Genomic DNA, 21,898 nt, shown 5'->3' with positions numbered 1-21,898 from the left:
CCAGTTATCAGATCAGTAATCATCAGGGGGGCAGCTCTGACATAAGTAAGCAAAACCCTGTCTCTACCTAATTGGAAGCCTCTACACAGGGACATCATGGCAAACAATGCATGGCTAGTCAGCAATAGGCTATAGGCAATGCTGGTGTCTAGTCCTTTGCAAACTGCTTGGCTTTTTTGGGGGGGGACAGCTTCCACAGTAGAGAATCTCTTTGGGCAGCAACCTATAGCAACCAATCAGTATCCCTGTTTCATTTTCCTATTGAATGAAAAATGGAAAAAAGAGGGGGTAGCTATGTGCAATAACTCCACCTTTCTACAGATTACTATTTATTGCCCCATTTATTAAATAAAAATAGTATGAGCACTTAACTGAAACAGATAGCTGTAAAGGACATTATTCACCAGAACTGGCTACAAATCCCTGTACAAACATATACGTAAGTATGTTTTACATACTTCTTAAAAGGCTTTTGTGACATGCGGTAGGCAGTACTTTGCAAACTACACTTCTTATTTTTAGGCACATGAACTTAAATACATTTCATCACCCAATTCAGCACATAAGCTGCCAATGACAAACACAAACCCAGATTAAACTGCTCCCAATTTGCCAGCGCCACTCAGTGAAACTAAACTATATATGACCCGTAGTCACCAACTGAAAGCAAAGCTTGTTTGAGAGTTGTGTTTCATCTCCTTGTGATTTATAGAATGTTTGCTGGTGAGTAAAGTAGAGTTCTCTGTCATGGTCTACATTATATTTATACTACTGTGTAATTTATGGATGAAGAAATAACGATTTATAAATCCCCGTAAAATACAACACACTCAGTGGATGACACATTAAAGGATTACTACATTTAAAATAGATCAAAATAAAAAGACCTAATGTACTAAATCATACTTCATATTTTGTGTAGAGTAATGCTACACCCTTGAAGTATTATGTTATATTATGTGTTTTGTTGGGGGTCTATGCATTATTAAAAGTAGGGATGCACGGATACCGATACTAGTATCTGTTTAGGTGCCGATACCAAGTATTTGGGTGAGTACTTGCCCAAATGCTTCGTTGCCTTCCCCCGATACCGGAACTTCCGGTCAGAGGGAGATTTCCTCTGACCAGCAGTGCCGTAGGGAAACATGGAGCCAGCATCCTGTGCCATCAGGAAGCTGGACGGCGAGTAATGACCCGCCTCCCAGCTTCCTGATTGGCCGTGAAGACGGCTTCATGCTGATTGGCCGGGAAGCCGAACAGCTGATGAGCCACCCCCAGACGTCACTTCCACCTCCTCCTATGACGGGACCAGCAGCTGGAAGTGAACACGCTGGCTACACTGGAGGTGAGTGAGAGGGGAGCGTGTACTGAGGGGTCAGCGCTGTGATTGGATGGTGAGATATCACTGAACATTCACAAGAGGGACAACAGGTCCCAGCGTGCCAGCTACCTGCCTTGAAGAACTCTGCAAAAGCTTTGTGTGATTTCAGACATAATATTGATAATTACTCCATCACCAAGCCCAGTACCCAAGCCCAGTCACCAAGACCAGAGACTTTCTGCATACCAATTCGCTGACTTGTCTGATGTTACATCTGCTTATTCTGAGTGGGGGAGTTAAAATGCTGTGCCAGACAATCTATAGATCCTACTGCACATTCAGGCCCCTAAGGGGGGCATTTTAACCCCAGCCGAACAGTCGGCTCCTTGTTGATCGGCTGGGAAGCCGGTTTCCCGCCCAATCACAATCAAGCCGGCCAAACAACATGGAGTTGGCTTCCCGGGCAATCAGGAAGCCGGGCAGCATGTCATTACCCAACGCCCGGCTTCCTGATTGCCCGGGAAGCCAGATCCATGCCAGAGGAAGTATCTGTATCGGTGAGTACCGAAAGCAAAGTATCTATACCAAAAAACGGGTATCGGTGCATCCGTAATTAAAAGCATCCTGATAATAAAGTGGTAAAGATTATGCTACGAATAAGGAGAGGAAAGAAGATTATATGGTATTGCTTGTTCTTACAATAGTGTATTTTGTCAAGGGGTTTTCTTATAGAAAACTAAAAAAAACACTGACTGGTATGACATGCGGGTACCTAAAGGGTGCCTGCACAAACCTCCAGCAGTATTCACAGCCCCCCTTCCTAATCTGTCTAAATGCCATGCTGTTCTAATTAAATAAACTGTGGCTCTACCAGGTAGTGTCATAGTTTGCCTGCCCCCTTCCACCTCCCATGCATTAGCTGGTAGGCCGCTCATCACAGCAATGAGCCAATAGAAATGTTTGGGGGTGGTAGGAAGCAGGTAAACTTCCAGGAAGCGTTGGAGAATAGGGACACCAAAACTAAAAGTGCCTTCATTTTATACCTGTCAGCACCTTTTTTTTTAAAGTGACAGTGTCACTTTGAAGACAACTTAAGTTTTTAGTTCTGCGCCCCTCCATGTGGTCTACATGTTACTATGGCAGCACTAACGTGCTAGATAATGTTGCAGAGACATTCTTCTCTAAGTCAGACAGTCTTCCGTAAATTTAATTTAAAACAGTAAGCTTCATTGTCCATTGATTATAGGTTTGGAGTACTTTAAAGGCAGTGGGGTTGATTCTCTTAAGGCAAATTGGGTGTTAATTTTGCAAGGGAATTTTCCCATAGCTTATTGAATGTGGCAAAAATTCACTTTGCAAAGAATACCCAATCATGTGCAAGGAAAATAGAAAAAAAACAGTATTTCTGCCTGCACATGATTGCATGATGGAAGTCAAGCAGAGCTTTACCCTGTTCACTTACCTAAGGTAAGATTCCCTTACAAAGTAACCAGCCTCTTTGTCTTTCGAAAATCAACCCCAAAGTCTCTCCAGTAAAGTTACTGTCTCTGGTAACATCACCCTGGAATCTCAATTTTGACCATGTGTTCTGCATAACACACAGTATGATCAATTCACAAAGCTAACACACTAGGACGAGAATCCATTTTATACATGTGGCAATTATGTTTGAATGAGTCCAATAATTTTTTATAATTACATTACAGATTCGTATCCCTGTGTTAAAACATCATGAATTGAGCCTAATAAATGAAAATTCTAACACAGAAAATCAGATCAATTTACAATGGTTGCAAATAAATGGACATCTAAAGTGCCCGGACTTGGCACCTGCATGAGACTGGAGTCCCTCCATGAGAAACTAGTCAGTTATGAAACCTGCATGTACCCAAAACTAAAACATCAGTGCTGAGCATACTGACAATGTATATTTGCATACAACATACGTAAAGGTCAGCAATCGGGGATATAAAAGCAAAAACACAAGACGTATTTAAAGTGATGAGTAGGTAAACAGGCTCAGACCTGGATAGTGGAGATCTGCGGTAAGTGGATGTTCATTGCATATTGGCAATTTAGCAGATAAATGACATCACAGAGCTAGGGAGTTTCGCAGGACACATATTGGTTCCTGGCCTTGCTTTGCAGTCTTCTGTGAGGACAAAGTTTACATTATTCCATTAGCTCTGAGATACCATGGTCTGATGCTGTACAACTGCACAGAGAGACCTGAAATGTATCTCTCTTTCCCCAGGAAGAGCATTGCACAGAACAAGAGCTTCTATAGAAGAATTTATGTTTAGGGCTGTGCAATCTTACTGTTTTGTAGCCCCCTCTCTATATTGCAGGAGAGTGGCACAAGCAGATGTTACCAGAATTAAAAGCCATCAGTGATAATCATCAGCACAAGTATTCTAACCTGTCCAACTGAAAATACCTCATGAGAGTGGCTGGCTAGTGATAGTCAGCCTGGCTCTATAACCATTACATTGTTTCCCAATCTGTCACTGAAATCCACAGAGTATTGCAAAGTGCTCCATAAACCTCTAAATTCAGCATTGCTGAGCTTAAAGTTTAAGCGAAAGGAGAAGGGGTTGGAAGGAAGCCAATTAGAGGGGAAAAGTAGCACTCGGGATTTTCTAATCTGTTCAACCACTCATAAACAAATATATTCTGTGCAAAAAATGGGTGGATCAGGCCATTGTCTCGTGGCTATGGGTACCGGAGGCATTTCCTGTAGTTCCTCCTCAACATACTGACTTATGATTATCATATGTTGATATGATTAACAGTTCAGGGTGACAGGGTCTCTTTATTACCTTTAGCAAGAGAAACATGCTGGCTGCCATTGTGAAAATGCAAGTTGCCTATTAGATTAACGCTCTTGTTTCGGTACCTATTAATCGATTATTGAAAAAGTTGACAACTTTTCCAATAATCGATTATAATCGATTATGTCGATTAGTTGTTGCAGCCCTACCCAAAACACTAACCTAGAACAAGTATGCAGAGAAAGACTTCTGACTTCACTTTGATTTTCCTTCTTTGCACAATTGGTCTGGATCAGCGATTCAAAAATGATGAAGCCATTGGGTCAGCATAACAGTCAGGCAACTGGCAGTCACCGTTTTTTTTTACAGGAAAGGTTTACTCAAGTGTTTAATTTTAAACACATTGAAAGGTAATTTATCAAATCAAGGATTCATTACAAAATCTGGAGCAGCTGTGCATGGCAACCAATTAGCTTCTCTCTTTCATTTTCAAATCTTAACTGAACAAACTGAAGAGAGAAGCTGATTGGTTGCCATGCACAGCTGCTCCAGATTTTGTCTGCACCAGTTTTGATAAATTCCCCCCATTTTATTTTGTTGACCATGTCCCTTTAATGAACAATCAATTCGGTAAGTCATGCTAACAAACAGTATCTCAAGTCGGCATGGAAAAGCCACTCTTAAGTGACAGCAGGTCAGGGTTTCTGAATGAAGCCGTCAGCAAGGATTAATAAAGTGTGACAGCTGCCTAAAAGCTTTCATTCTCTTTATTCAAACATCAGCTTGCAAATCAAAGTGCAGTATAATCTTTGTTGAAAATAGCCTGACTAATATAGCAGGAGTCAATGCTAAGACCAGATGACAGTGGCCATTGTCTGATACAAATCCAGTCTGCAGCTCTATTTCATGGGTCAGTTTTACAGCACTAGTAACCATTTGTAAAATACATCCCACCATCAACTAGTTGTTTGGTAAAGTCTCATTACAGATCACTTACCAACTACGTAGATTCATTTATAAAACTGATTTGTCCCAAGGCAAAGAAGAACCTTGCTTTAATTAAACAGCTAAACGGAGGATGCATTGAATTATTAAATTAATCTCACTAACTACAGTAACCACCTTTTGGCCCAAGAAAAACTGAATGGAGAGGTAGAGGTGTTGCAGTTTGGGTAAAAGTGGGCGTGGCTTATCATACGTGGGCATGGCTCAATAGGTATGGTTAAACCGGTGTAGTGAGCATGATAAAATAGAGCCAGGTTTTTTCTGACATTGCAATCAACCGTTATAATTATTCTAAATTGTCCTCTTTATCTCAGCTTGCAAAAGTTAAATGTTATACTGCAGTGTATCCTGTTTTATGTTAAAATAATAGAGAATGGCTAAAAGCATGGCAACGTTGTTTAAGAAAATAAAAATAAATTAAAACAGTACAAAAGTTGTTTTAAAAATCATTTCATTAAAGATTTTTTAAATGTGAAACTACAAAAACAAACAAAAGGTATGAAAACTTTTTACATGATTTAAAACAAAATGTGTTCTATTTATTAATGAAGCCTTCAAACAATGTATGCAGGCTCATTTACACAGGCTGGTGGACCAGCAATAACATAGAGCAGCTAAGTGGCAGCTACGACAATAGTCTGGTTTGGTATACAGAGTTCCCAAACCAGGCACCCTGCATTGCATAGCCATTAAAGAAGCTGGGCTGTTCGACACAAGCCAACTAATTTGAAGTCCAGGTGCTAAAAGCCCTGGAAAACATGCGATTGTGATCACAAACTACTTGAATTCATCATAGGAGTTTAGTTTTTTCCTGGTTCAGACCTATCAGCTATAACATGAGGAAGGAAAGAAGCTTTACAGCTACAACTTTTAACAGACATGGGCACACCTTCAAACACATTTCTTTTATCTCTCTAAAATTATACTGAGGTTATGTACTCTTGTCATTTCCGTGGAGTAATTCTTTAAGCTGACTATGTACATAAGCTGATAATGGGATCAGGAAAAAAGTGGCAGATGTAAGCAGGTTCGCAGTGCACAATTATAAAAATCGAAATGCTCTGCAGATTTCATCAGCACCAACCAATAGAATACCCACTGCAGGCTTCATTCATCTGGTGAGAGTACCTACAGAAGTCACTACCAACACACAACTGTTCTGATATTGTTAGGTTGAACTCGATGGACTTGTGTCTTTTTTTCAACCTGACTAACTATGTAACTATGTCAGGTAAGGATCATCTAATATCTTCCTGCCTTTAGGTAGACAGTTTACATTGAATCTGCATCTGGTTAGTACAAATTTAAACAAATCCATGATTTCTTCCATCATGACTGTAATTAAAATAATTTAAAGGAACACTTAGGAACCTTCCAAATTTCTTGCCTTATGGAGCATCTCCTACCCATTATGAGAGGGCTAATCAAAGACTGACTTCATTATTTGGGCTGAATGTTGGGATAAATGTAAAAACTGACTGCAAGCAGTTGCCGACATTCATGTATGGATGAATAGATGGATGAATGGATCGATAGATCAATGGATGGAAGGTAAGATCAAAACATATACAAAGTTTAACTACAGAAAATATGGATAGTAGATTTGAAAGTAACACATGCTAATTCTATGTTAATATTATTCCTCATGTTTTCACTTTTTTTTTTTCATCCTGTAAAGAGGAAATTAAAGAACATGGACTTGCCCCTTTCTCTATGGTTCCAGTCTGGCAGAGGGTCCCTTCAGCAGCAGGAATGCTGTTAGTAACACATCTGTTACTTTTGCTCAGACACCAGAGCTCTCTACACACTTCCTAGGAAAGAAGGCAGAAGCAAGTTGGTCAGAATTATAGATACATTCAATCTTATGTGAATCACTATTACTTAAAGTGAGCATTAAAATTCACACTTTACATGAATCTGCAATGTACATATCAGCATTAACACATTACATCACTATAATGTTAAAACAGCAAGGCTGGAAATCTTTGAATGAATCTACATTGTACTGCAATATCAGAGCACAGCACTGTTGGTCCTACAACAGGTGAAATGGAAGTGTATGATGCTGGAGGAAGGAAAGTAACACGTTTGGAAAGTCTAGATCTTTAATAACCTACCTTAGCTAATAAATGGTATTATTTAAATTAAACATTTCTTATGCAATGTCTATAGTATACTGTAAGTTGCCCATGCATTATGATCTCCCGATGCAGTCATGACATCCCTTGGACCCTTCTACCCAGCCACAGTTGATCAGGAGGGTTAGAAATTATTTACCGATCATTATTGCCCCATTGCTGGCAACAACTCCCAGTACAGCTAATCTTCTTCTCCATCCCTCTCCATTTAAGTCAATGGGAACATTTAGTCAAGCCACAGGACAGGAGAGCCCGAAGGCATACACCCGACTGTGCATGAAAGTCTATGCCCATCCTATGCCTCTAAGGTACATAAGCACAACAATAGCTACTAACGCTGACTCATCTAGGACTGCTGAAAAGAACAGTGAATGGCAACACTCTGACAAATTTGTGCTTGCCATCAAAAATGCCAGCACACACTAAGGTGTAACTTATTCAAATAACATGCAGAGCATAAAAGTAACCATGCTTATGGATTCCAGCCACACTGCAGCACTATGATTAATGCCAAGTGTGACCTTAATCAAAGCTTCAGCAGACAAGAAGAGTAAATCTTGGATACAGACTGCAATAAAAAAAACTATGGGGATTCTAACCTTCCCCTACTCTACTCTGTTTTTTATTATGTCCCTGTTGGAGATTTTCCCTCAGTTCCTGTCCTGGAATCAATGTAATAAAATTGCCCTAATGGAGCCCTGGACAGCAGTGAAAACCTGGTAGAGGTAGTAACCCGTCCCCACTCTAAAACAAAACTTTCTAGCGTGAAACACATTTTAACATCTGTTTATGCATGGGATATGTATTCACTACTTTCTGTACAAGAAAAATTGTGTGTCCAGTATGAGCAATGTCAGGAGATATTTTTAAAGCATGCAATAAATGTAGTGATTGTTGTCTAATGACAGTAGGCTTGCTACAACGGGACATAAAAAGTTTCCGGAATGCCATATTATCACACTCATGTAGTTAAGCACAGCATTTTTATGGCACCCTCTACCTGTAATTTATGTTGTTAGCCATATTGTATACCAACACTAGTAATTAAGGCTAGGTTAATTGCTTAAGCATGTCATTAAACATAGACCTTAATCAAGGGCAAGCATAAAAATTCATAAAATTATAGATAATGTTCATTGTATCTTGTGTAGAGTTAAAATTACATTAATTACTTCCGGAAACAATTATTTTTCTGTATACTGCACCGTTAGCTTTTTTGGGGGGCTAGGTCACAGAAACCACTTTATATACTGTGATTTTTTAAAATGTTTCTATCGTTTTGGAGTATGGGAGGTTTAAAACCCGAGTCGTTTTGTTTTTTTTTGTGGAGATTTTCAAACTTCCCTTCCTGTCCTATCGATGACAGAGGAAGTAAGAGAAAATCTCTTGAAGAAGAGGCGATATTTCTCTTTTAAACAATTGTCACTGGAACCATTGGAAGATTTCCCCTCTATCCCCTTTATGGTTACAACTGAAATTTTAGATTTCACAACACTGTGTTAGGGACACTGGTCACCAGGAAAAAGAAAGGGTAAATTTACCCAGCAGGTACACAGATAGCAATACACACCTTCTGTCTTAAGCTGCCCATACACATTATGAATATCGGCTGGTTTTCGTATGCGATCGCGTTTTTGTCCGATATTCATAAGGTTGATGGGCAGTGTACAACCGTAAATACTGTACAATCGATCGACTTTTGACTAACCAGCAAGTTACAAAACTTCGGTCAATTGTACGATTTTCACAAGGTTGGTGGCGTTTCCATACGTCAAAATTCGTACGTTTTACACTGCTCGTGCGCAAACGAAAATACGTGCGGTCGATTACTGCAATTTGTCTAGGTGCTTTCTTTAATTACTGCTGATTGAACCTTGCGATAATCGGGGCATGATGGGGCCGCCATACAAAAATCGTACGACAGTTTGATCATCGGACGAAAAGTTTCATCCGATGATCGCAAGGTGTATGGGTAGCTTTAGGGTGGCTCCACTCCATGGAGGAGCAATGGAGCCAGCCTTGAACAGCAGCATTGTCAGCCTGTGGGGAGGGCATTGTTAACAGATTTAAATGGACTTGGCTAACAAATTAAATCTGAACTCCAGCTAACACTTTATATGCAGTTACAGCAACAGTTTTTTTGTTTCCTTTTGGGATAAAGGATTTACATAAATGAATAAAAGTTGACCATTGTAAGCACCCCTGTGACTGTTAAATTGTTTGTCTCAACCCTCCTTTAGAGGACAGCCTGCTAAAGGAAGTTGAAAAATAACAGACTTACTGGCTGGATCACCAGGTGAAAATAAAGTAAAAAAACCTACAAAAAGAAAACTAATGCAGCAAGCACATGTGATCATTGTTGGTTTTGGGTTTAGATACCCTTTAGGCTTACCATTTTCCAACAGTACAAGATATAGCAGTACAAAATATCTTTTTCCAATTTTCTTGCCCTGGTAGCTCTCTATCCAATAAAGGTCAATCTTTTTTTTTTTTACCTGTTCTGACAAATAAAGATATCTTCTTCTTTGCCCCTGTGCCATCCAATCATCACAGGTGTCACTAAGGGCTTACTCTGTCGGAACAGGGAGGTAGGATCTAAGAAGGAGCCCTGCACCATTTTTTCCATACACAGGGCATCCTGCTGGATTGCCTGCCCTCCTCCTCAGCATGTATGAAGACACAGCCCCTGAGAAGCTGCTGAAGGTGACAATTCTGCAGTGAATTCACTGCAGTGTTGTCACCCTTCTGCCGGAAGTGGCCGTCACTAGCAATATCACTAGGTATTTATTTATTTCTAATACTATTTAATTTGAATACTGCACAATAGATATTTGTACAAAAATGTATATAGCATGTGCATTAAGCAGGCCTGCCTGTTATATTCTCTGTAGAAAAGATGCGATCGTATAGCAACGTTTACTTTAGGTTTTGTTTAGCTGCAATGCAGCTTAATAAAGTGTGAGAATAATACCAGGCAGGAGACATGAGATATATTATTATGCAGTATAAATCAAATTGTTTCCTGAGATTGACGTGATGACTCTTTCAACATCCAGGCAGGAGGCTGAAATAACTTTGAACAAAAAATGTCTGCCAGGTGTTTAAAAAATTCCTTGACAAGACTGACAGCAATTATGCAGGAATAACACAAGGCGTATGATGCAAACTATTCCACCTAATTATACTTTTAGACATAAAAATATAAATAAATATTGGAAAATGGGACAGAGAAACCCAAGGGATGCAACGTAAACTAAAATCCCAAAGTTACATGAAAAGTAGCAGGAAAAATTAAGCAGCACTCAGTAAATTGAATGTAACATTGGTCAATTACAAACAAATGAAAAAAAAAGAAAGTCTGAGACAAGATAATTACAATACCCAGAGTTTATGTGCCCTGGAGGAAATACTCGGCTAAACTGCAGCCTTTGTTCTATCAGAAAGGTGTTCTACAACTGGCTGTATTCTCATTATCCTATCAATGACATCTTTTAACAGCTGTTATCAATAAAGCAGCCTAAAGCCACTGTGGAAAGTCTGCCCGCTAAGGTCAACCGTGCAGCCCATTTTTTAAGACACAAAATTACCTAGCGAGCAACACAACAGAAGTCACTGCAGTATTTCCAAGCAGCAGCATAAAAAAAACATCTAAAAAAACTTAGAAACAGAAACGATGGCCAAATCTCGTGTTGTTAAAGGAAAGGAGTCCTTGATTTATGAGCACCTATCAACAGTTTTATGAGGCTTCCAAGAAAATTGGAAATGTATATGACTGGGACCCATTCTAATAGCAACTCTGTTGCTTCCCTTTTTTGGCAGACAGGAGCCTGACCAAAAAAAATGCAATGGCTTTCATAAAGGACTGCTGCATTATGTGGTCAGTCCGCAATACCAGACTTCACCTGGAGGCAGCTGAATTCCACAACAGCTTTATTTCCCAAGAAAACACTGATGAATCCCTAACAAACCAAGAAAACAAGTACCTCTTGCTGGAAATACAAGGAAAGGAAATAAATGTAATGCAAATAATCCAAAAATATGGTCATATTATCTTTGGAGAACACAGCTATAGTAAAATATACATTGGAAAAACACCAATCAGGTTCAGCTTATTTTAACACTGTTGATGAAGAAGAAGGAAAAAGAAAACCCAGTAGGAAAGCAGCAAATTTGCCCTCAGTGTACAATTTGCAGAATGTATTAGAACAGTTCTATTCTGAACTGAAGGCTGTATGAGGATTAATCAAAGTACAATTCTTAGAAAGCTCACAGTAGCAGTCACCAGCACAGAGTGACAACAAAGAAATAGCTGGCAATTATATTTCACTTCCAGAGAAGAAGGCTTGGGAGCTGACAGCAGGGTAAGCAAGCAGGATGTAAAAGGCTTTTAAATATTACATTATCGCTATAGAATCTCTCATCACAACATGAGGAAATGATTCATGGGTTTAAGATTGACTGGCATGGACTTGCAAACAAATTCCACACTTCTGAAAAAAAAAAAAAGATTGTGGGTTATATACTGAGACTCAGCAAGTCTATATAAATAATAGAAGTGCTGGGAAGGCTTAGGAAGCATTTACAATGATACACTTTATTGACATTTCTATCCTATTATAGCCTTACCTATAGCTGCTTAAACACCACAATACATTGCCAATAATTTCACAAATAAGTCAACCAACTTTGTACGTGATAACTGGGAGTTAATTCTATGACTCAAAGATGTTTTCAAACATGTCTGAAAATCTCAATAAGCACACATGCAATAAGCACTATCTTTTCTCTAAAAAGCGGTTGTGGTGTTGCTGGCTTTCCTAGGATTTTACCTAGTACTTTGGGCTATGGTTAGGTTTAATCTGAAATAATATCATTGTTCTGTTTAGGGTTAGGCCAATGATTTGAGCTACAGTTATGACTGATGTTAGGAGAAGGATAATGGTTCTGAGAAAACTGTTTGTGGGTAAATTAAAGTGTAAAGCCAGTTTTGTTCTTATTTCGATAGAGTAGGAGAAGGGTAACAAGCCTTATCAGTTTTTTAAGGGAATTCCCATCTTAGATATTTGTCACTGTAACAGGTGGAGGATTATTTACCCCTACCTCTTGCTATAATGGCAACTGTAATATTTTGCATTTCCCATTACTTTCTGTCTTTGTTACCGGGACACACAAAAAGGGTCAATTTCCCCAGCAATGCTAAATTCTAACCCTTCCCTACATAATCCAAAACTAAAATGAACTCCAAGGACATGCTGGTAGGTTAATTGGCTTCTGTCTAAATTGGCTCCATGTATGTATGCATGTGAGATAGGGACCTTAGATTGTAAGCTGCTTGAGAGCAGGGATTGGTGTGACTGTGCATGTAAAGTGCTGCTGAAATTGTTGGCACTATATAAATATCTATAATAAATAATACATTAAACTACGGTAATAGAACCTGAACCATGGAACATTTAGCTGTAACACTCTTCTGAAGTTTAATGTGTTGGGGGGAACAAAAATGCCTCTGTCACCACTAAAAGAAGGCCAGCCCTGTAAAAGAAGCCCATCTATACTTATCTTTCCAGGGTCCCATATCTTGAATTGCCACTTTTTTAGTGCTTCCTGGCTGCTGCAGGCATTCCGCACCTAAAGCTGGTCATACACTGTTCTATTTTTTTTTGTTCAAACCAAAACAGATTCCTCTGAGTGTTGCAGGATGAATCCCTCGCTGTTTGCTTTGTATTCTGCTGATTGGCTGCAAGCACCATTAGGTGGAAGATTTTCCAACCAGTTCTTTCGATCATTTGATCAAGGGATGCTGGCCGGAAGGGTGTCATAAGTGGCACCCACTGTGCAAAGTGCATGGCCAGGTTAACCGTGTAAGTATATCTGCTTCAGCTTGCAGTGGTTGACTCCTTCCTGCTTGTATATCACTACAGGACATATGAGCTGGCAGAAGGAAACACTGCGTACAGAAAGGGAACAGGTATTTGACCCACATGGAAAGGTTGAATACCTGCACTGGCCAGGGAGAAGGAAACAGCAGCATTTGAATGCACAGGCAGCCAGAATGGTAAGTAAAGATGGGCTTCTTTTACAGGGCTGGACTTCTTTTATAAGTGACCTTGTGGTGACAGGGTCACTTTAAAGTAAACCTATACATAAAGCTATATTAACAGTTTTGCTAAGTTAGACAAATAGTACAACCAAAGGGCTCTACTTAGGAGAGGATGAGCCAGTTACCAACACTGGAAGATGCCTGGAGCAGCATATTCTCCAGGAAGACTATTTCAGACTATTATATCCATCCTGTCAACCTAGCTGTAAAAAAAACTTTTTATTATAGACCCACTTTTAAGGGAAAAGATGGTGTTCTTTCAACAAGATCATTCTGAATTTTAATCCCACTGTGTAGAATGTTTATAGTGAATACATGCTAGCACTCTCAAATTTTGGTAAATGTATACAAATGTAGAGATTTAAAAACCAATACCAGACGAGGGGTAGATAAGAGTAACTGATTAACAGATTTTGAAATATCCGATTTAAAAAGGAGGAGTACATTGTTTTCAATGAGTCAAATGAGCAAAACCATTATGTAGCACTACAAATCGCGAAGCAGAGTCTGAATGTGCAATAAACAAAATGGCTATACCAATGTACATATATAATTACAAACTGTACATAAAACAAAGGTTTCTAAAGCATTCATGCATATTAATGATTGTTTATATCGAGTTGTTCTTTTTTACCTGTCTAAAAGAACATTGATAACACTATAGTTCACTTTAAACACATTACAAGATGAGCATTTCAAGTAGAGGTGCACCGAAATTAAATTTTCTGACCGAAACCACAAATGAAAAAATTGTCAGCCAAAACAGAAACTGAAAATAATTTTCTAACCTTTTTAAAAAAAATTAAACATTTTTTTGGTACACATTTTATTTTTTAATATTTTATTTATTTATTTATTTTTATTGTTGTATAAAATATTGTTATTTTTAACTTTACTGATGGGGGCTCTGGGAAATATCAGAGATCTAAACAGACCTCTGATATTTCCATTTTAAAATAGAAAAAGAGATTGAGGACACAATCTCTTTTTCTGCAGCCTCTGTTATGAATGAACAGGAAGCCTCTATATTGAGTGTTCCGGTTCATTCATAACTTATGGAGATAGTATGTTTACTATGTCCACAATCATGAATGAACAAGAAGTGCTGTAGAGCACTTCCTGTTCAATTATAACTGGGGACACAGTAAACATACAATGTCCTCAATTATTTACAAACACTCAGTGATCACTGATTTGCTGACTGATTGTACCCACTCTCCATCCTGAACTCGCTTATCACAGGAAGCTGAACAGACGGTGCGGGAAGGAGAGCTCGGTCTCATTTGACTGCTGACTCCTGCCCCCCGCACCACCGGCCACCTGTGACAGCTGTCCACGCCCCCACACCACCACTCTCTTGATCTGTCACAGGAGGCTGAACGGGTCGTTGCGGGAGGAGAGCTCAGCCTCCTGTGATATTGCCGCTCACATAGTTCTCCTACCCCGCACTGCTCGGCTTTCTGACAGTTTCTCTCTTCCCCGCTGAATGCTGCACTGTGTCGTAGGGGACACAGAGCAGTGCACAGTGGGGAGGAGAGAAACTATGGATGCACCTCAATTTTGTCCGAAGGAGAGTAAGCTAAAACCTGTGCTGGTATTCTGAGAAGAAACTAAGTGGGTATACAATGGCAGAAATAAAATTTACTATTATTTCTAAAATACTGAAAAATTACCCAAAGTGTATATTGTAGTCCTTAGATGTGGTGGCTGCATTAGCTTTCTTTTTTACCTGATGGTCCTGTCAGTAACACACTTGCTGTCTTTCTCTCTGTACTGTATCTGTGGAGAATGTTGTCACCCTAGGCTACTCTCCTGATTTGGACTACAAGCACCTCCTCCTGTCCTTATCTCCATTACATAGGGAGGAGGGGTTTTGGGGTTCACAGAAGATAGCTAGGAAAGCTGATAACATGTCTGAGATTTCATTTCGGCACAAAGGAAGATACAACAACTCATGATTTCTGCCAAGATCAACAGGTATTTTTCTGTACTTGCAGAAAATGTAATGCAGCCACCACATCCAGCCATCATAGAACTGGTAGAGAATGCCATTAGCTTAGGTATTCTTTAGGTCTGCATTATCACAAGGCAGTTTGTTCCATCAAAGTTAAGCGTCCATATGTCCTATCCTCCTATCACCACATAGATAAATGGAGTTGGAGCTTAAATGTCAATATTCACAAATGGTGTCAGGTTTACTTGAACCAGCAAAAACGTTTTTTCCGTATTGGATAGAGTTGGGGCAGGTACTAATTTTTTAAGATTTTATTCCAGTGTGTGTCCTCATTGATGCCATTTAGGCTGGAGTTGGCCTTTAAGCTGTAAATGGACATTGAGTTGGTCACAAAGAATAAAAGGAACCTTTTCCCCCACGTGAGGAAACCTCGACGATTTTACAGGAAACAATTAAAAAGAAAAAAAGAGTCTTCTCACTTGCCTGTGAAAGCATTTGTTATGAAAACCTGATCCTAAGTCTTTATTATTCCAAATCATATTACCAATTAAAAAGGAAACCTGATCTTAATGTAATTGGAACATCTGGAAACTATAAAAAAAAAAAGGTGGGAGAGGATGAAGCCATGTATGCAGACGAGAAATACACACCTAAAAAGTTCATCTTTTTGTCCTGATCTCCCCACTAATGACAATGCCTCTTTTCCAAGTATTGTAAGGAAATTAAACATTTTGTTTGAAGATAATGAAAATTCATGAATATTTTAACTTCAGTGACACGGAAAATTAATTTTCTTTGAAACACAGCGAGCAAATGTCAACATCAATTATAGATTTGAATGCTGAGTTAAGCGGTGGGTGCTTAGGAGAGGCTGTGGTTCTTATATGGAATAAACTCCAATTATGATCTTAATAAAAAAAAACCCTCACACATCTGTCTACAATGAGTTTTCACTAACTTCCCTTTTGCAGGCCTCAATTTAATGAAATACTCATTGTGAATTTGTGATGGGGGCAAGCTTCAAATAAGATTGGTACAACTAAAAATAGAATTAAATTGAATGTTCAGAAAATCGTCTTCAAAGATGTATTTCATGTAAACAATATTTAGTATTTTTAGTATATTTAGAATTTATGGCTACCTTTCGGTATTTGCTAATAGGAACTGTTTGTGCTGCAATTTCTGACTGCTTTGCTTTAAACCTGTGGATAAGCGAAAAGTAACTGAAGTGCTGAAATATCTTTCTACTGGAAGTGCTGCTTTAGTGCTATTCACATAACCAAAGGCCCTTGGTACTTCACAGTTAGAGCTGTGAAAATGTGGAATCGACTCCCCCAGGAGCTAGTTCTAGCTAGCTCGGTAAATTGTTTAAAAAAATATTTGGATGTATTCCTAAATGCACAGAATATTACTGGATATTGAGTTATTATAGGTATATTAGGCATCAGAGATTGTTGATCCAGGGAATATCTGATTGCCTTATGGGATCAGGAAGGAATTTTTTTTCCCCCACTTGGAGCAAATTGAACCATGCTTTATAGGGTTTTTTTTTGCTTTCCTCTGGATCAACAATGGGTAACTGTGGGCATAGTGTTCTGTTTAGGCTTTTTTTTTCTCTAGGTTGAACTCGATGCACTTGTGTCTTTTTTCGACCTGACTAACTATGTAACTATGTAACTATGTAACTTGGTCAAATGATATCTGCTAAAGGGAGGATCAGCTGATCTAAACTCTGATGCTGCCCCTCAGCACCTATCTAATGCTTCAAATTAAAGTGAACCACTCAGTAAAAAAAATCCTGACATGTCTCCATGAAAACAAATCCTGACATGTAACAATGTACAGCAACAGCATAAATGTAAAAAAAAAATTCCACCTTTTATCATACAAAAAAACCCACTGACTTTGACTAGGCTGAGATTATGCCTGTCTGTTGCAGGCAACAGGGAGCATTTTTCTCCCTCAGTAATCAGACTGCAACAATGTAACTTTCAATTAGTTCACAAGATAAGAAGCTGCAGAAGGGCTTGATCTATGTCAGACATTTGTGAACACAAGCTCTCACAGACAGGGCCCACCTAACCATCTTGTCTTGAATTGTATTGTAAATGTAATGTCTTCCTTATATTGTAAAGCGCTGCACAAACTGTTAGGGCTATATAAATCCTGAATAATAGGACAGCCAGCATTTTGGCCTAGGGAGATCCAACATGGATGCTGACCCTGGATGAAACCTGAACAAAGATGGCTCCATCCTTCTGGAGCAAAAAAGCAGATGAAGACATAGTCAGTACTGTGATTTCTGTGACTTGTAACAAATACAGATGTGGAAAATTTTCTAGGTGCCCTTACAGCTCAGTGGAACAATTAATTCCTTCTGAAAAGTGATGAAAATATAAGCATTTGTCTCAGGTTTACCTGTATACCTTTGGTATGTCATAGAGTAAACCAAAGAAAGTGTCAAACGTTATAAACTATTGGTTATTGTACAAAGATATTATAAAATGGCCTGGACAGATATGTTGGTACCCCTAGAAAAGATTATAAATAATTGGATCATAGAGATATTTTCTGCAATTAGTATCACATGTCTTCAATCTTGAAATCAGTCAGTTAGCCTATTCAAATGGAGAAAAGTAGTCACTCAAAATGAAAATTATGGACTGGCATGTCAAACGTAAAGGTTATAAGATCATCTGAAGCAGCTTGATATTTCTGTGAATACAGGTGCATGTATTATTAAGATGTTTAAATCAGAACACAAGCCAGATATAGAGACATATAGAGAGAGTAAATCTCCCTACAGGAGACATAGGCAGCAATAAAAACTTGACAGGTGTTCTAATCCCTCTCCACTCTATCCAAAACAAAAAAACAGTTTTGGTTTCAGTTGCACTTTAAGGTCCAGTCGAGTGCAACCAACCTCCCTGGACATGGCTGCATGAGGAAAATGAACCCCAGACTGAACAGAAGGATAGCAAAAATGGCAGACTATGGCAGATATCTGATGTGAAACATACGGCCCAGTGTCAGAAAGCTCTGTCTCAGCCGTAGGTCATGAGTCCTCCAACAGGATAATGACCCAAAAACACACAGCTAAAAGCACCAAGAATGGCTAAGAACAAAGAATTGGATTATTCTTCTATGTGCCCTGGCCTGAATCCTATCAAACATCTATGAAAAGAGCTGAAACATGCAGTCTGGAGAAGGCACCCTTCAAACCTCAAACAACTGGAGCAGTTTTTTAAGAAGAGTGGACCAAACCGCCTGTTCGTATGTGCAGAATACTCATTGAGAGCTACAGAAATCACTTGTTTGCAGTAATTGCCTCAAAGGGCCGGTTCACACCATAAACAGTGTTTTCCAGAGTGGTCAGGCTCTGGAACGCACTGAATCGCATTCCTGCCAGCTTCCTGCATCCAGGGGCGGGAAGGGGCATGACGGTGCCAGCGTTCTGGTCCAGTGCTATCTGCAAAAATGTTGCAAGTACTATTTTTGCCGATCGCAGTGGACCCGAATGCAGGTACTGGTGTGCCATGCGTTCTGGTGCGGAGGATCGCACTGTAGGGGCGTGGCTATGGTGCCATTGAGATCAATGCACCGCAATGCCCCCCTCCCCCTTAACCAGAAAGCTGGCCAGAATGCGATTCAGTGTGTTCCTGAGCCTGACCGCTCTGGAACACACTGTTTATTGTGTGAACCGGCCCTAAAGGTTGTGCAATAAAATATAAGGTTAAGGGTCCCATCTTTTTGTCTATGCCATTTTTATGAGTTTTAAAATATTCTGTTGAATCAAAAATCAGAAGCAAAATCTGATTCATATTAGGTAAGGAATAAACAATGATGGATGCCAATTACTTCTTACAGTTGCAGGTTATTTCAGAGAAAATTGTGGGTTCTTCTTCTTTCCTGGAAGGGTACCAACAAATGTGTCCACATCTGTATCTGTAAATGTAACACTGGCACCTTACTTGGCATGCATGCACGTGACTGGAAAAATATTTGATACTTAAGCCACTTTAAATTGGCTCAGAGGACACAGCCTACCTTCTCAAAGACTTGTATTATGATGTCCATTTTCTACACCTGATGTCCTATTTCTATTCCTAAAGAAAATAACGTCACCAGCACTCCAAAGTATAATCAAGCAATACTCCATTTATTGGTACATTGACATTCAAATGCTAGTGTTTGAATGGCAATAGAAATAGGACATCGGGTGTAGAAGGTAGGCTGTGTCCTCTGAGCCAATTTAAAGTGGCTTAAGTATCAAATATTTTTCCAGTCACGTGCATGCATGCCAAGTAAGGTGCCAGTGTTACATTTACAGATACAGATGTGGACACATTTGTTGGTACCCTTCCAGGAAAGAAGAAGAACCCACAATTTTCTCTGAAATAACCTGCAACTGTAAGAAGTAATTGGCATCCATCATTGTTTATTCCTTACCTAATATGAATCAGATTTTGCTTCTGATTTTTGATTCAACAGAATATTTTAAAACTCATAAAAATGGCATAGACAAAAAGATGGGACCCTTAACCTTATATTTTATTGCACAACCTTTAGGGCCGGTTCACACAATAAACAGTGTGTTCCAGAGCGGTCAGGCTCAGGAACACACTGAATCGCATTCTGGCCAGCTTTCTGGTTAAGGGGGAGGGGGGCATTGCGGTGCATTGATCTCAATGGCACCATAGCCACGCCCCTACAGTGCGATCCTCTGCTAGTGTTTGAATGGCAATGTACCAATAAATGGAGTATTGCTTGATTATACTTTGGAGTGCTGGTGACGTTATTTTCTTTCTGATCTTCTCCCGGTGCCATCCGTGGTCACTACAGGGCACCCACCCATCCGTATGGGTCTTTCTTCTTCGGTAAGGAGTGCAGCGAGATCTTCTGATTTCTACATATTCTATTCCTGGCTGCCTTTCAAGTTAAACTCTCATTGCTGATGGCATTCTTATATTCTGAATATTCATGCTAACTACTAAATAATAATTCAAGAAAAAAATGTAGCAGTTCCACACTTTATGATGGTATTGTTAACTTAGCATTGGGACGTGGAAAAAAAAATCATCATAAAAATAAAACAAAGTTTTATTAACTTAAAGACGACAACTTCTTACCCCATATTTACATTGGCGTGATGTTGCTCCATACTGAAAACGGCACTGCTCATCGGCATCATACACCTGACCTGGAGCCACTGCCGGGTAGACAAAGTCACGCTTTGGAGGTTCATTATCGAGGCATGTTCCACGGCCTGAACTGGTTAACACAGAGCAAAATTAAGACATGTAGTCTGCAAATAAACTACCCTGCCATTATTAATTGCTGGCAACTCATATAAAACCATGTTCCAGCTATCATGACATATTGAAGCACGATACAAAACACATCTTTAACCATTGCAGTTACAAAACCAGGATAATTTTATAAACATTATGGTAAAATTGATCTTTGTAAGGCAGGCTGCTCATGATTTAGCTGGTATGTGACATGTCAATGTTGGTTATTGCCTAACAGACTACTCATCTTATTTGCAGGAAGCCTGGACACACTAATGATGAAATCATCACCTACAGGAAGAAACAAAGCCAAACAAATAAAAGGAAAGGATTCATCTGAAGAGAAAACACTGCAGTGGCAGGTTCCGATTCTAATGTAATTAACAATTAGAAAGTAAGTTGTTTGTACTTTAATTTACAAGTGGTAAATACTAACTTTAAATACATGTGAACCGTCTTGCCTGCATAAAAATACGTGATCTTGACATTCTCGCCAGACAGTCAAGCCATGTCCGTGACAACATTTGTTTTCACTACAGTTATAGTAGTATAGCTTGGCCACCAGTTTGCCCCAGACTGTTGGTTAGACAGTAAAGGACGATCAGAAGGATGAGGTTATTCCACATCTCGCTGCTCCTGTCAGACTTTGGTGGTTATAATTATAAAAGTATATTAAAAGTATATTCACAGTTGCAATACATGTCGTTCTTAGTAAAAAATCGCATATGCTGTAAGTAAATGTGGTTACGTTGGGTTAAGTCAATATATTGATTTGTTCATGCAATTGAATTCAAATGTATGGGTTCAGGCTAGGACATTTTCCCCTGTGTTCAGCTTCTTCACTGGGGTTTATGATTTACCTTCTTATGGATCAACAGTATGAGATTGGTAGCAGAATTAAAACACATTCAACTTGATAGAGTTGTGTCCCTTTCCAGTCACTGTGCTACCATTTCCAAAATAGTCCGCAGATGTAAATACTTCCAGGTTGTGGATTAAACCAAAATTATCCCACTAGGGCTATTTATGGACAATACCTTGGGAATGTTTACCTGTGTAACGAGAGCCAAGCAGGATGAAGGTATTTCCCAATGGACTGATTTCCCACATAAAATTGCCGCAACGCTCCAGTGTTGAAGTTACTCAGTGTAGCAGAAGAGAGCTGGAAGCCCAGAACATGGGCTTCGAGCTCTCACACCAACAGTCCTACACCACTGACCGCTTCCGTAAAGGGGCACTTCACCACTGAACACCAATGTAAGGGATCACTTTACCACCGACCAACAATGTAACAGGCATTGCATCACTGACCACTATT

At 39.3% G+C, this 21,898-nt stretch overlaps 1 protein-coding gene across 1 annotated transcript in view; it reads right to left on the bottom strand.

The window, feature by feature from the left end:
* ADAMTS6 (ADAM metallopeptidase with thrombospondin type 1 motif 6) overlaps window positions 1-21,898 on the bottom strand; it is a 231,591-nt gene that overhangs the window by 80,043 nt on the left and 129,650 nt on the right. The window contains exons 10-11 of the mRNA XM_018569151.1: window positions 20,419-20,560; window positions 6,801-6,908 (exon numbers count right to left, since the gene is read on the bottom strand). Coding sequence (XP_018424653.1) covers window positions 6,801-6,908; window positions 20,419-20,560 — 250 coding nt within the window. The remainder of the gene's footprint in view (window positions 1-6,800; window positions 6,909-20,418; window positions 20,561-21,898) is intronic.

This window comes from Nanorana parkeri, unplaced genomic scaffold (assembly GCF_000935625.1).
Source record: "Nanorana parkeri isolate BGI_ZX_2015 unplaced genomic scaffold, ASM93562v1 scaffold34, whole genome shotgun sequence".
NCBI classification, from domain to species: domain Eukaryota; kingdom Metazoa; phylum Chordata; class Amphibia; order Anura; family Dicroglossidae; genus Nanorana; species Nanorana parkeri.
Note: the sequence above shows the minus strand (reverse complement) of the source record. Positions and strands in the feature narration are given on the sequence as shown.